Genomic DNA, 12629 nt, shown 5'->3' with positions numbered 1-12629 from the left:
CAAAGTTGTTCATGTTCTTTTTGGCTGTAGTCAGTTGAGTCCAGAGAAGGCTCTGTCCCAGCCCCTCCACGTTCTCCCCCGTCCCCATCACACTGAGTTCCCCGGCGCACAAACCTGTGTTGTGTCTGGAAGAGGGGAATTCAGCGCAGACCCTCGGGACTGGGGTGCGGGGAGGAGGAGGGAGGAGAACCCAGAAACAGTGATACACAAGTTACTGGACAAGTTGCTGTAGTTCAAGGGGTCCTGTTGGCTCCTGCGCCCTGAGAACGGGGCGGGGGGGGGGGGGCGGCGGCTCGCAGGGCACGGGGAGGATGGCGTAGTAGCACGGTACTGTGCTGTTCCCAGTGGGCCCAGAGAAAGAAGAACGCACTAATCGAGGCCAACACTACAGTGGCAAACTGGGGACCAGTCGCGAGTGCAGGGAAGTTTGGCCCTCCGAGGCCACCGTCGGCCGATGCTCTTCCACACAATACCGGCCGAGGCAATTGCCTCAGTGGAAGCCCGTCCCGCAGGGGACGGGGCACCGGGACAGTCCGCGGGCTAGCCTTCGGTCCTGAGCAGGGGGCTCCGGCGTGGGCGCTCCGGGGGCCGAAGTGGACCCCCACGACCCGCCAGCGCGCCCACCCGGAGCTCCACGGCCGGCCCCGCCCAGGTCTCGCGAGAGCGCGGCCACACGTCTCGCGATACGCGGGCGGAGAGGAGGGAGATCTGAGCGGCGGCTGCGGCGGTGAGGAGAGGTGAGCGGCCGGGTGGGCGCGGCGGCCGGGGTCCGGGGTGGGCGTGGGGATGGGAGGCTGGGAGGGGTGGCTCACCCGGGTCGGGGCCCGCTCCGCCCGCCCCCGGGGCCCCGACCGGCGCCCCCTCCGCTCCCGGCTCCGTCCCCCTGAGCCTGGGCCGGGCTCCGAGCCCCGGCTTCTCCCGGGGGCCCAGACCTCCCCTCCGAGGGGGCACGGGGCCCGGCCAGGGGCCGCGAGGGCCGGGGCGCGCACGGAGGAGGGGCTCGTCGCTGCCCGCTCCCCCGCTGGCCCTCGGGAGCAGGCGTCCCCCGAGACTGTCCGGAGGGGAGGGATGCTCTTCCCTCGGGTACCGCCCCTTAGCCCTGACCCGCACCGTCGCGGCACCTGTTCCGTGGTCGCGCCGCTACTTGGTCCGACCGCTAAGGAGCCCGACGGGCAGATGGGCGGCGACTTGCCCAGAGTCACGCTGGTCGAATGGGGACTTGGCTCTTCATCGAAAGCGGGAGAAGCGGGGGGCTAGCTGTCCGGCCCCCGCGATGGTGCTCTTGGCGGCGTGCAGTGGTGGGACGGGATGGGGAGCATCCTCGCCGTTTCTTTAGGATTCCGCAGCCTGCCTTTCGCCATGGGCGGGAAGGGCAGGTGGGAGGCAGCGAGCACTGCACTCCCAGCTCAGGGCTTCTGCTGAGAGCCGCTGGGGTTCAGTGGTTAGGTTGCTGGAAGGTTTGAGTCTTCTTGGAGAAAGAAGGTGACGTTTGAGCTGCCCCCTCCTCGCCTGCCTTCTTCAGCGGCCTAGTTCCAGGCAGTGGAAAATGTAGGTGTTCTTTGCATCCTAATGTTTAACGTGCATCAGTTCTTACAGGGGATGCATCTCAAGGAGAGGATATGTTGGCTAAAGTTCCCGTCATGGCCTGGAAAAGTGTGGCCCTGGTCAAATCTCGGCAGGTGGAAGGATTTGCCTTCCAGAGCAGGGCGCTGCCGTCTCCCGCCACCCAGGCCTATAGTGGGAGGCCGGGCGCAATGTGGGTGCTTCTGTTCTCTTCCGGTCCGTTTCCATCTGTAGTACAGATGAAGGTGGGGGAGAAAGGCTCCGGTGTACAGGGATGGGAACGAGGGGCTGCAAAAGACAAGGGCTCTGCATGCACAAGGCCAGGGTTCTTGTTAAATGGGAAATTCAGAATCAAACTAAGATTCCTCACTTTTTTTCGGGGGTGAGGAGGGCTGTTTTTGGTCTGATACGTAGGGGGAATCAGTGAGAGCTGCCCATTTTCCTAAGGAGAAGAACAGTGCCCTTGTAGGAATTCACACCTCCTGGCTGCTGGCTGTGCCCAGGACGGGACGCTCCACACCTTCCGGCAGGTAGAAGTCAGATGCCTTTCTGTTTGGTACCTGGTTGGAAATGGTAGCAGCCTCGTCAGTGTCGTCGTTAACATATATTGTAATTAGCTTTGCTGTGGTCATCATCCTTATTGCCACTGTTGTGTGCTCTGTTTCTGGTCCCCGGAGGCCAGGCTTTTTCTGAGTGCTGATGTGGGAGGCGTGCCTCCTGACTGCTGAACAGCTCCTCCCGGAGCTGGGGTGAGGGCAGCCCTCTGACCCTCAGCGACTTGGTGGCGTGTTGTCTTTTTATGCCTCCATTTCTTCCCTGATAAACTGGCAGTGTGTGACCCCAGTTAACCCCAAAGAATGTGGTTGCGGGCACTGGAATATTTTAAAGTCTCTGAGAGAGCGGTAGGGCAGTGGGGCTGCCCAAAGTCTCCCCCTGACCGGGCGGCTGTTGGGGCTGATGGTCACGGAAGGGTTCACTGTCACCCCCGTTTGTCTTCCTCCAGAAGGAAGTGGCCATGGAGGACCTGGGGGAAAACACCACCGTCCTGTCCACCCTGAGGTCTCTGAACAACTTCATTTCTCAACGTGTGGAGGGAGGATCCGGACTGGATGTTTCCACCTCTGCCCAAGGTTCTCTGCAGATGCAGTACCAGCAGAGCATGCAGGTGAGCGCCAGTGTCGGGATGGGGTCTCTAGGTGAGGACGCCCGCCCTCAGGTGGGCCTGTTACAGCTCCGCAGGGTTCAGGGGGTGCCGAGTGTCGGGATGGGGTCTCTAGGTGAGGACGCCCGCCCTCAGGTGGGCCTGTTCCAGCTCCGCAGGGTTCAGGGGGTGCCGAGTGTCGGGATGGGGTCTCTAGGTGAGGACGCCCACCCTCAGGTGGGCCTGTTCCAGCTCCGCAGGGTTCAGGGGGTGCCGAGTGTCGGGATGGGGTCTCTAGGTGAGGACGCCCGCCCTCAGGTGGGCCTGTTCCAGCTCCGCAGGGTTCAGGGGGTGCCGAGTGTCGGGATGGGGTCTCTAGGTCAGGACCCCGCCCTCAGGTGGGCCTGTTCCAGCTCCACAGGGTTCAGGGGGTGCCGAGTGTCGGGATGGGGTCTCTAGGTCAGGACCCCGCCCTTAGGTGGGCCTGTTCCAGCTCCACAGGGTTCAGGGGGTGCCGAGTGTCGGGATGGGGTCTCTAGGTCAGGACGCCCGCCCTTGGGTGAGGCCTGTTCAGGTTCCGTAGAGTTGAGGCAAGTCAGTGTTTCCGCAGTCTGGAGGCCAGCTGGCTGTCTCCCAAATCTCTGGCGTGAGCATTCACAGTTTAGGGACGATAGCTGGAGGCCATGGTCCGGCCCTGCGCTGTCCTGGCCTCCCGCCTGATTGAGCAGCACCCCGAGTGTGGGTCTGGTGCTCAGCAGTGCTCACACCAGTGAGCTCTCAGACACTGATGATAGGCTGGGGAGCCAGTTTATTCATTTCATCGAGGTGAAAGCCCAGAGTGTCTGGGACCGTGACCACCAGAATCGTCCAGAAAACTGCTGGTGTCCTGGAAGTGTAGCGCCTGGGAAGGCTGCGAGGTAAACCCACGTTCGTGGTCAGCCTCGCGGGAAAGTCAGGCAGTGGTGAAGGATCGGGTGTGTGGTGGTCTCAGACTACGGGGGGCATTTGCAGATATTGGTTTCAGTCTACCATGGGGTGACTTTTACAGTTTTATTCTGATTATAGTCTTATTTCACTTTATTCCAAGTTCTTGGCAATGCCCACTGCAGACACACATTGTAAAGGGGTCGGGTCTCCTGAAGGACTTCAGGTTCCAGAGAGTTGTTGGGTCCGTGCCAGTGGGGCAGGGATCACTGGGTCCACAGGGGGAGGGGGTGTGGTGTCTGCAGCCTTGCCCGGGCCCCTGCCTCTCTGCATGGACAGCTGCGTCAGAAAGTCTCTGACTTCTCTGCTTGCTTTCCTCCTTGCCGTCGACCCTGCCTGTGTTCCTGGAGCTGTTTTGCGGTGACATCCTGGCCCGGAGGAACCAGGGGCTTCCTGTCACTCCGGGAGCCCTGAGGAGGCCCTTGCGGCGTTTGGGAGAACACGCTGGAGTGTGTGTGCCTCCATTTGCTGATTGGTTGATTTACTTATGTTTGTTGGGGGCTGACTTGCTCACTGCCCTTTTCCGGCGTGGATTGTTCTTTGCTCTGAAATTAGGTCTTTTATATTTGTCTTTGGTGTTAAAACACTTTTTTTGAAGTAAAGGTGGTAATAGGTTGTAGTTTTTTTTGATGGTTACTCACTGGCAAAATAAGAAGGTGGCAACTTGGGTCTAAAAAAGTGTTATAATTTTATTGATGCAAATGTCTGGGGACTTGTGGCCTGTCAGAACTATAGAATCTAGGATTTCAGAGGTCCCCAGTTCTCACTCAGTGCTGCTAAGGGCTTCCCCGGTTAGGGGATCAGTAAATGAATGGTGTGGCCAGAGTGAACTGGTTAGAGTCATGTGGCTGCAAGACCTGCCTCGGGGCCCTGACCTTGGCCCTGTCCTTGGCGTGACTTCAGCCAGGGGCTCGCTCTCTCCTGCCATGCCTCCCCCAAATGGCAGCGGAGGGAACTGAGAACCTGCAGGTCTGGGGAGCCTGGCAGAGAGATCAGTATGTCTCACCTGCCAGTGCCCTCCACCTCATTTCTTTTACGTTCCTGTTTCTCGTTGAAAGTGTTTAGAGTCTGCTCTGGTACACGTCAGTGTTGGCTTAAGTATAAAAATAGTGTTTCAGTTGTTTTCCTTCAGATACGGTCAGTGCTCCAGGAAGATGTGGCCCATGGACCCGTGTCTCTGGCACTCCTGGTCTCTGTGTTGTGGTGCCCCTGGAGCTGGGGTCCTCCTGTCCTTTGCGGAAGCTGGGCCCTAGCTGCAGCCACAGTGAGACTTGGAAGGCCAGTGAGTGTGATGCACGGTAGAGTTAGGAACCCCCAAATGTCGAGAGGTGAGAATTGAAGTGAGAAAATATCAGAGGGGTCAAGAAAGGTGAACTTGGGCCCCCCAAGAGTCAGGCGAGGTGGAGAGGAGGCCTTTTCTCTGGCCCGGGATTGCTCCCCCTTGGGACTGTTGACTTTTTGGGCTGGGTAAGTCTTTGTTTTGCAGGACTTTGCTGTGCCTTGTAGGATGTGTAGCAGCATCCCTGGCCTCCACCCACTAGATGCCAGTAGCAAATGCATACTACCACCCCCTCTTGGGACGGTCACCAATGTCTCCAGACAGTGACGAGTGTCCTCAATTGAGTTGAGAGCCACGTGCTCTCGCCCTGCTCCCCGAACTTTAATGTGCATGTGAGTCCTCTGAGAATATGTTTAACAGGAAGATTCTGATTTGGTATCTCTGAGATACAGCCTAAGAGTCTGCATTTCTGTGGAGTCCCTGGGGGATGCTGTGCTGCTGGACTGCAGGCCATTCTTGGAGTGGCCAGGCTCTAGCCACGTGGAGAAGAGGCCCTTACAGTCAGTGATTCTGGGAAGTGGTTTGCCGGGTCTTCTGAGGCCCTTCAAGGCTTGAACTCACCTTTATTTACCTACCCTCTGTGAGAGGCTGGCTTCTAAGATGACCCCCAAATTCCCCGCCCCTGGTGGACCACACTTTCTCCCACTTAATCAAACACCTAGTAAGTACTAGGTGTTATGGCAATGGGGTTTTGCAGATATAATTAAGATCTCAAACCAGTCGACCTTAAGCTAGGGAGAGCACCTGGTGAGCCGACCTAACCCGGTGAGCCTTTTCCTTCTGGGTGGAGAGAGCAGATAGAAGTCAGACGCAGAGCAGGAGAGGGCTTCCACGTGGAGATTCTCCCTGTTGGCTTTGGAGGGGGAGAGGAACATGGGTGGCGTCTAGGAGCTGACAGCAGCCTAGGGCTAACAGGCAGCAGGGAAATGGGACCTCAGTCCTAGAGGCATGTGCACGTGGATGAGGATCCTGAGCTCCAGGTGAGAACACAGCCTGACCGACTGTTGATTTTAGCCTGTGAGACCCTGATCAGAGGACCTGGCCGTGTGTGCCTGGCTTTCTCACCCGCAGAACTGACTGCTGATATACAGGGATTCTGCGCTGCTAAGTTCGTGGTAATTTGTTTCACAGCAGTAGGAAATTAACATACCCTCTTCTCTAAAAGAAGCCTACACGCTGTCATCTTAAAGCACGCCTTCCTCTTCTCGTTCTTTATCATCTTCTCTTTGCTGCCTCCCCGCACCCATTTCCCAATTAGGGACCCAGTTTTCTTCCTTGTTCCCCAAGGCTGAGCACAGGGCCTTATTGGGAGCTCGGTGAGGGAGTGATGAATGAGCCACTCACCTGTTTGATGCAGCTACTAAGGATTCTGTCTTTCCTTTGGGTGCGACCTGGTCAGTTGGAGGAACGGGCAGAGCAGATCCGCTCGAAGTCTCACCTCATCCAGATGGAGCGGGAGAAGATGCAGATGGAGCTGAGTCACAAGAGGGCTCGAGTGGAGCTGGAGCGAGCAGCCAGCACCAGTGCCAGGAGCTATGAGGTGGGTTCAGGTCTGCCAACCCCTGGAGCAAGGGGGTCATGCATGATACCAGCTAGACCATAAGGAATAAGCGCCCTGCTGGCTGGGAGCCCAGGCGCTCCACCTCTGGTTTGCCAAGGCCTTCCTTATTGGGTCACAGACATCCGCTGTGCTCGACGTCCTCGAGGAGGGTGCCGTATGGGGGACAGCTGTGAAGGGATGGCTGCCCTGCCATGTCTACTCAGTTTGGTGCTCGCAGGCGTTCCTCTCTGCTGGGCCTCCTGGTTTCCCCCACCCTCTGGAAGAATTGGGATGCAGATCTTTCAGAAATACCAGGTGGCATGAGGGTGACAGGCTTAGAAACTCACTGGGTTGCGTGAGGGTCCCGGGTCCAGGCTGGGTCTTACTGATATCGGGCCTCAGAGCAGAGAGCCTCAGTTTTGAGAGCTGCTGCTTGCTGCCTCTGGCTTCCCCAGGGCAGGCTGGGAAAGTCCACCCCCGTGTCACCCAGAGAAGGTGCTAGGTTGGTTACTTGGTGCATAAATCCCTCAGGCCCTTTGCTTTGAGTAATAGCACTTTGCCAGGGTTTTTCAATAAGTACTGATGAGTTGTGGAATTGCTGCCAAGATTCAGGCAGAACGTTGGACCAGAAAGTCTCTGGCCTCTATGCTTTCCCCAAGGATTGATATCTGGCCTCCTTCTTGCCTTACGTGGCATATTTGCACGCTGTCCTAGTCCCTGTAAGAATAGCTGATGTCTCCCGGGGTGTGATGCTAATAGGATGTATTCGAGCCCAGTATGCAGTATGCTGTGGTGTGTAGTGTGGACTCAGTAGCCCAGAGACATGGTCTGTGGGTGGGGTACCGCTGGTTCGGCATTGGCCCTGGTGCTGTTCCGAGTGGTGTTTCTCTGTGAAGCGGGGCTTTCCCTAATGTTCTGGGTCATCCCAGGAGGAGGGATGGAGGAACCGGAGGGAAGGGTGAGGGAGAGGCCGTGGGAATCCTGCACGTATTGAAGTGCCTGGCGGGTGGCACCAGGGCCGTCAGACTGTAGGAGTGTGGTGTTGGTGCGCTGCCTTCACTCTCAGGCAGGAGGCATGGGATGTGGGCTATTGGAGTCTTTCTGGGTCATGAGTCCCTTGAGGACGGGGCCTGTCTTGACTGCCGTGGATCTCCAGCGTCCAGCAGAGGCCCGGGCACCTTGCAGGTGCTCAGCAAACGTTTGAATGAGGGAGGGATTGTTGCAGGGTTCCTGAGAGTCTTTCTTAGGGAAATGCAAGGGTGCAGGGCTGACTGAGCTTAATCTTGGGGCCCTCGCTGAACTGGGGCCTCCCAGGCACAGCTGCAGGTGACCCCGGAACCATCGGAGCCAGTGGGTTTTAAATTGTTCCTCTGAGTCTTGGGCGTCTGCAGTGGTTTTTCAGGGCTTGCCGGTTTGGCAGTGGGTGGGGAGGATGGGTGTGTGGGGACCTCAGCCCTCCCACCTGGAAATATCTATTAGAAGGTGAGACTTTGGTGTCTGAGGTCTGGGGACCTGCCTCGACAGCCCCATGTGTGCTTGGGACTGGCAGGCCAAGTAGAGGTGCCACGTCCTGCCCTGGGCTGTGCTACCAGGTCCCTGCACAGCCAAAGCAGCCTTGCTCCTGCCTCGAGGAAGGGTCCCCTGGCTGTTTAGAGGCTGCACTTGCAGCTCGTCATGCCCGTGAGTCCTGCTGAGTCTTGGATCAGCTTCTTGAGGAGGTCAAGAACCATGTGTGCTTTTATTAAGCTCCTGCTTCACGCTGGCTGCAGGGCCATGGTGTAAGCACTTACTCTGGGTAACGTGGGCCTTGGGAGTACCTGGAGGTCCTTGGAGGGAGCCTCTGTGCTCTGCTTCCTGATGAGGGGTCAGAGGTCAGCAGGGTCAGGCTGCACGTAACCAGGACTCACTACCTTTGCCCCTGGGACTCTGGCTCCCACTTTGTGGTCTCTTTGCTCTCTGACTGAGGGTAGCCTCCTCAGTGGCTGACAGTTGACCCTTAAGACCCCCAGAGGTCATCAGATAGAGGAGTCTTAGTTCTGTTCCTTCCTTACCAGCACAAGCCACACAGCCTCCTGAGGGTATGAGTGTAGGGTGGCTCTGAAGGTTTGTGGGAGATAATGTGCCCTCATGGCAGATTGGGGCCCAGTGTCAGCTGTTCCCGTCTGCAGGCTCACGTGCACGTCACCTCTCCCTGCCTGGTTGTCCGCTCATTGAGGGAGTGCCGGCTCGTTGTAACGGAGGCCTGAGTGCAGTTAGATGAAGCTGCCGGTGCTGCCAAGCTCACGGGGCTGCGTCCCAAGGCCGTCTGAGCGTGAGGTTTCCATGTTCCGTCTCCTCCCTGCAGACGGTCACTGTGAGCAGCCGGTTAATGACAGGATGGGGTGATGCATGTGGCGTGCCCTCCCGGAGGGGCCCGGCCTCTTACGTGTCTGCTGCCATGGCCGCAGCACTTGTGTTGGAGGCAGTCCTGGCTCTTGCCCTGGCTCCTCTAGGTCTCGGTCCTGTCTCAAGGGAGCGGTGGGGTGGGGTCTCCCTGCTCTGACCCACTCTCACCACATTCTCCCCTCATGGCAGCGTGAGGTGGATCGCAACCAGGAGCTCCTGACCCGCATTCGGCAGCTCCAGGAGCGGGAGGCTGAGGTGGAGGAGAAGATGAAGGAGCAGCAGGAGCGCAGCAGGCTGTGTAAGCAGAGCCTGGACGTGGCCAGCAAGAAGCTGCGGGAGAAGGAGGACGGCCTGGCGGAAGCCGGCGAGGTGAGGGCCCTGCAGGGCGGCGCGCTCCTGCGGCCGCTTTTCCAGGGGGACGGGTGCGTGCGCTCGACTCCACTGTGGCTCCCTGATGCTTTCGTTTCTTCATCTCCTTCCCACACAGGCGCCAACATTTTTTGCATATTTGTAGTCATAGTAAAAATATTAATTTTCCATTCTATGGTTTTCAGTTAATAAGTTGAGCACTTTTTAAGTCTTTGTAATTATGATTTTTAATGGTTGACTAACCCATGTTTTGTCATCTCTAAATGTTTTGGTTTTTTCTACACACATGCTGATGTACGTATGTGTGCGGGTGGCAGCTAGCTTCCCGCACGTAGCCTCTTTGCTTCTGTTGAGTTATTTCATTGGGACAAGTCCCTAGGAGTGGGTCCTGAGGTGAGCAGTGGTAGCTCTCTGTGGCTTTTGCTGCCAGCTGGCGTGTTGTACTAACAGCATTGTTGAGCATTCGAGTTTCCCTGGAGCCTTACCTGTCGTGGATGGGGATGTGTTTTGGAAATTCTTGTGGTTTTTTTCTTCAGAAGATGTAAGTGGGTGCCTCTGGATTTGCATTTCTTTGGTTGTTAGTAAGGTCTATGAGCATCTGAGAATATCTTTAAAGCTAGAGCATATACGGTCTATAGTCCTTACTGTTTCTACCAATTGAAGGTTGTGTACGTTTTAGAAACAGAGCCCAAACGTGATGCTGCTGGAAATTCGACTTTTCTGACCTTTCCTGTCCCTTTGCTGTGCTGCTCAAGATCACAGGAGCCGCGAGGAAAAAGATGAGACACCGCCGGGGGAGGGGCTGGGGGCGTGGGATCATTGGTATTCTGTCTCTGCCTGGTTTTCTCTACTAGATGGATCTTCGGAAGCAGGCTCCAGGTTATTTTTGCCTTGGCAACGCTGGAGAGCATGTTAAGGTTGTCCCCGCATCTGTCTTCTGATGTGGATGTTGGCAGGAGAGGAGCTGTGATCAGCCTCAAGACAAGTCCCCGCTCGTCCTTGGTGCGCTTGCTTCCTGTGCTGTGCTCTGGGAGGGTGTGGGGCCCATGGGCGAGGGCGAGTCCTGCACACTGTCCACTGGGGAGCAGGAGGGGAGCCCCTTCCACAGAAGTCGCAGCTGGATGCCAAATGGGGTAGCCTGGGAAAGGTCGTGCCGGTTGGGCAGAGGACCCTGAATGGGCACTTGGTCTAAGGTCATAACAGCCCCTGCGCAACTGCGTTCTCTTAACGCGGTGCCCTGGTTCGTACGCTCGTCACTCTGAAGTCATCTTATTGATGACCTGGCTTCCCCATGGCTTTGTCCTCCATCGGGGGGCTGTCTGACCCTGTGCCCAGTGTGTGCCCGGTGCCCAGTGTGTGTTTATTGAATTCAGGAAGACTTCTCGAAGGAGATGTTCATTGTTAAATATATTTTTGGTACCTTTGTTCTTTTTTGATTCCTACACTGTTACTCACTGTTTTAATAAAGCAAACTGTGTTGATCGACAGTGTGTCAGCCTTCCCAGGGGCACGTGGGCAGACAGTGCTGGTGTGCTTACGTGGGTCCTGAGTTGGCGCAGGTTCTCGTGGGCTGTGGCTCGTTTGCAGAGGGAGCCCCTTGGGCACCGCCAAGTGTTGTGCGCTGTGCCGACTCTGCTGGTCCTTATTCTTGCCCTCAGTTCTCCTCTGCTCGCAGAGCCTGTGTGGCCGTGTTTCCTCTTGTTGACTTACAGTGATGCTTCTCAGTGGTCTGGATTTTCCTGTTGGCTTGACCGTCCTGCTGTTGTCCCCTGGGGAGGCCACAGGGGAGTGCAGTCACCAGAAGGTTGGCTGGTGAGGGTGCGGTCCCAGCTAAGGGTGGCGGTTCCGCGCCTGAATGTCCACTGGGCTTGCTGTCCTGGGGCCTCTGCTCAGGGACGGCCTCCCCAGGCCTCTGCTTCCCTCTCTGACCACTTGTGGCCTGGGAGCCACTCAGTCTCCACGGCATTCTTGCAGCTCCCCTCCATTCTGTGTGGCTCTTGTAGCGTTGTTCTGAGGACAGCCTCAACCCCCCATGTCCTACTTCTTGGCGGGTACTTGGCTGTGGTCCACAGGTAGCATCTTCGGTCAGTTGCTGGAGTGGTGCATGGTGTGGGGGTTAGGGAAGGAATTCCAGGCCAAGAGACGAGGGCAGGGTGTGGAGGGAGAACTGTGCAGAGCGTGCCGGGACTGGCGAGCGTCTGAGGTGACGGGACGTGGGACACCGTAGACACTTTGTGGGAAGGGATGTTGTTGGGGCACAGGTGTGGAGGCCCAGGTGCAAGGCCAGGCCTTTCTTGACCAGCAGCTCGTCTTGCTCCTGAGGCCACCTGTCACTGTGACCCAGTCTCTTTCTGTTGGCCTGTGGGAAATGTGAGGCAGGGCTCGGGCTGGCGCGCTCTGGGGTTGGGTTGAGGGGTGGTGTCTGGTCTGCCCCGGTCGTGTGTTCTGCGGGGGACGATGGCTCTGTCTCTGTCCTCTGGAGGGGACAGGCTCTTGTGAGGGCATTTGTCCCATCCGTTTCTGTGTGAGAGGCCCACCTCCATCGTGCGCCAGGAGCCTCAGAGAGCGGCTCTGTCTGTCCCGCTCTGCTTTCAGACCATCAGCGCACTCAAGGGGAGGGTCTCCGAATTGCAGTGGAGTGTGATGAACCAGGAGATGCAGGTGAGGAGCCTGGAGTCGGAGAAGCAGGAGCTGAAGGAGCAGCTGGACTTGCAGCACAAGTGAGTGCGTGGGCAGTGGGCGGGGCCCCTTGCCAGGCGAGCCTGCCCACCACCCTGGACTGAGTCAGCCTGAAGGGGTGTGTCCTGAGCTGGACGTCAAGTTGTTAATGGTGCAGAAGGCCACAGACAGGAGGACCCACGCTTGTTGTCGCGTGCCCTCTGGTCTGGGCACCCAGTGTCCATGAACATCATGTGTGCTAAAGCTCCGAGGATCTACACATGCCCTTCAGATGCTATCCTCCTCGTCCACAGGCTGTCGGGGACAGACACTGGGGTCTCTGAAGCCAGAACAAATAAGTGCCAGGACAGAGCGGTGATTGAAATGTCCCAAGCACAAGAGGAGGGAGCAGTCATTTCTTCTCTCCCCGGAGAGTGGGGTGCCTGCTCGGAGAGAGCTCCTGGGGAAGAGAATTGTGTTTGAGCTGGATTTTAAAGGCTTGTGGGACGTCCCCTGGGGCAGGCGGGATGTGGTTAGGAAAGGACATTTCAGGCAGAGGGAGCATTGTGAGCAAAGGCACCGAGGTGTGAAAGAGCTTGCCTGGAGGTGAGGGCAGAAGGCTGGATACTCTCCCCGGGAATTTGGCCTTG

General features: G+C 57.5%; 1 protein-coding gene across 6 annotated transcripts in view; it reads left to right on the top strand.

The window, feature by feature from the left end:
• The first annotated feature begins 415 nt into the window (after positions 1-415).
• Positions 416-12629, top strand: part of MAD1L1 (mitotic arrest deficient 1 like 1) — a 415963-nt gene continuing 403749 nt past the window's right edge. For 5 of the 6 annotated variants that reach the window (XR_011524656.1, XM_070567316.1, XM_070567314.1 and 2 more), the window contains exons 1-5: positions 484-737; positions 2567-2728; positions 6427-6567; positions 9142-9321; positions 11917-12041. Coding sequence is in view for 5 of the 6 variants with exons in the window: in XM_070567316.1 (XP_070423417.1) it covers positions 2579-2728; positions 6427-6567; positions 9142-9321; positions 11917-12041 (596 nt within the window). In the remaining variant the exon portion in view is untranslated. Of the gene's footprint in view, positions 738-2566; positions 2729-6426; positions 6568-9141; positions 9322-11916; positions 12042-12629 lie in introns of all 6 variants that reach the window. The other variant, XM_070567315.1, reaches the window with a different exon arrangement.

This window comes from Equus przewalskii, chromosome 12 (genome assembly GCF_037783145.1).
Source record: "Equus przewalskii isolate Varuska chromosome 12, EquPr2, whole genome shotgun sequence".
Taxonomy (NCBI): domain Eukaryota; kingdom Metazoa; phylum Chordata; class Mammalia; order Perissodactyla; family Equidae; genus Equus; species Equus przewalskii.
The sequence above is the reverse complement of the archived record's forward strand: the minus strand, read 5'-3'. Positions and strand labels throughout refer to the sequence as shown.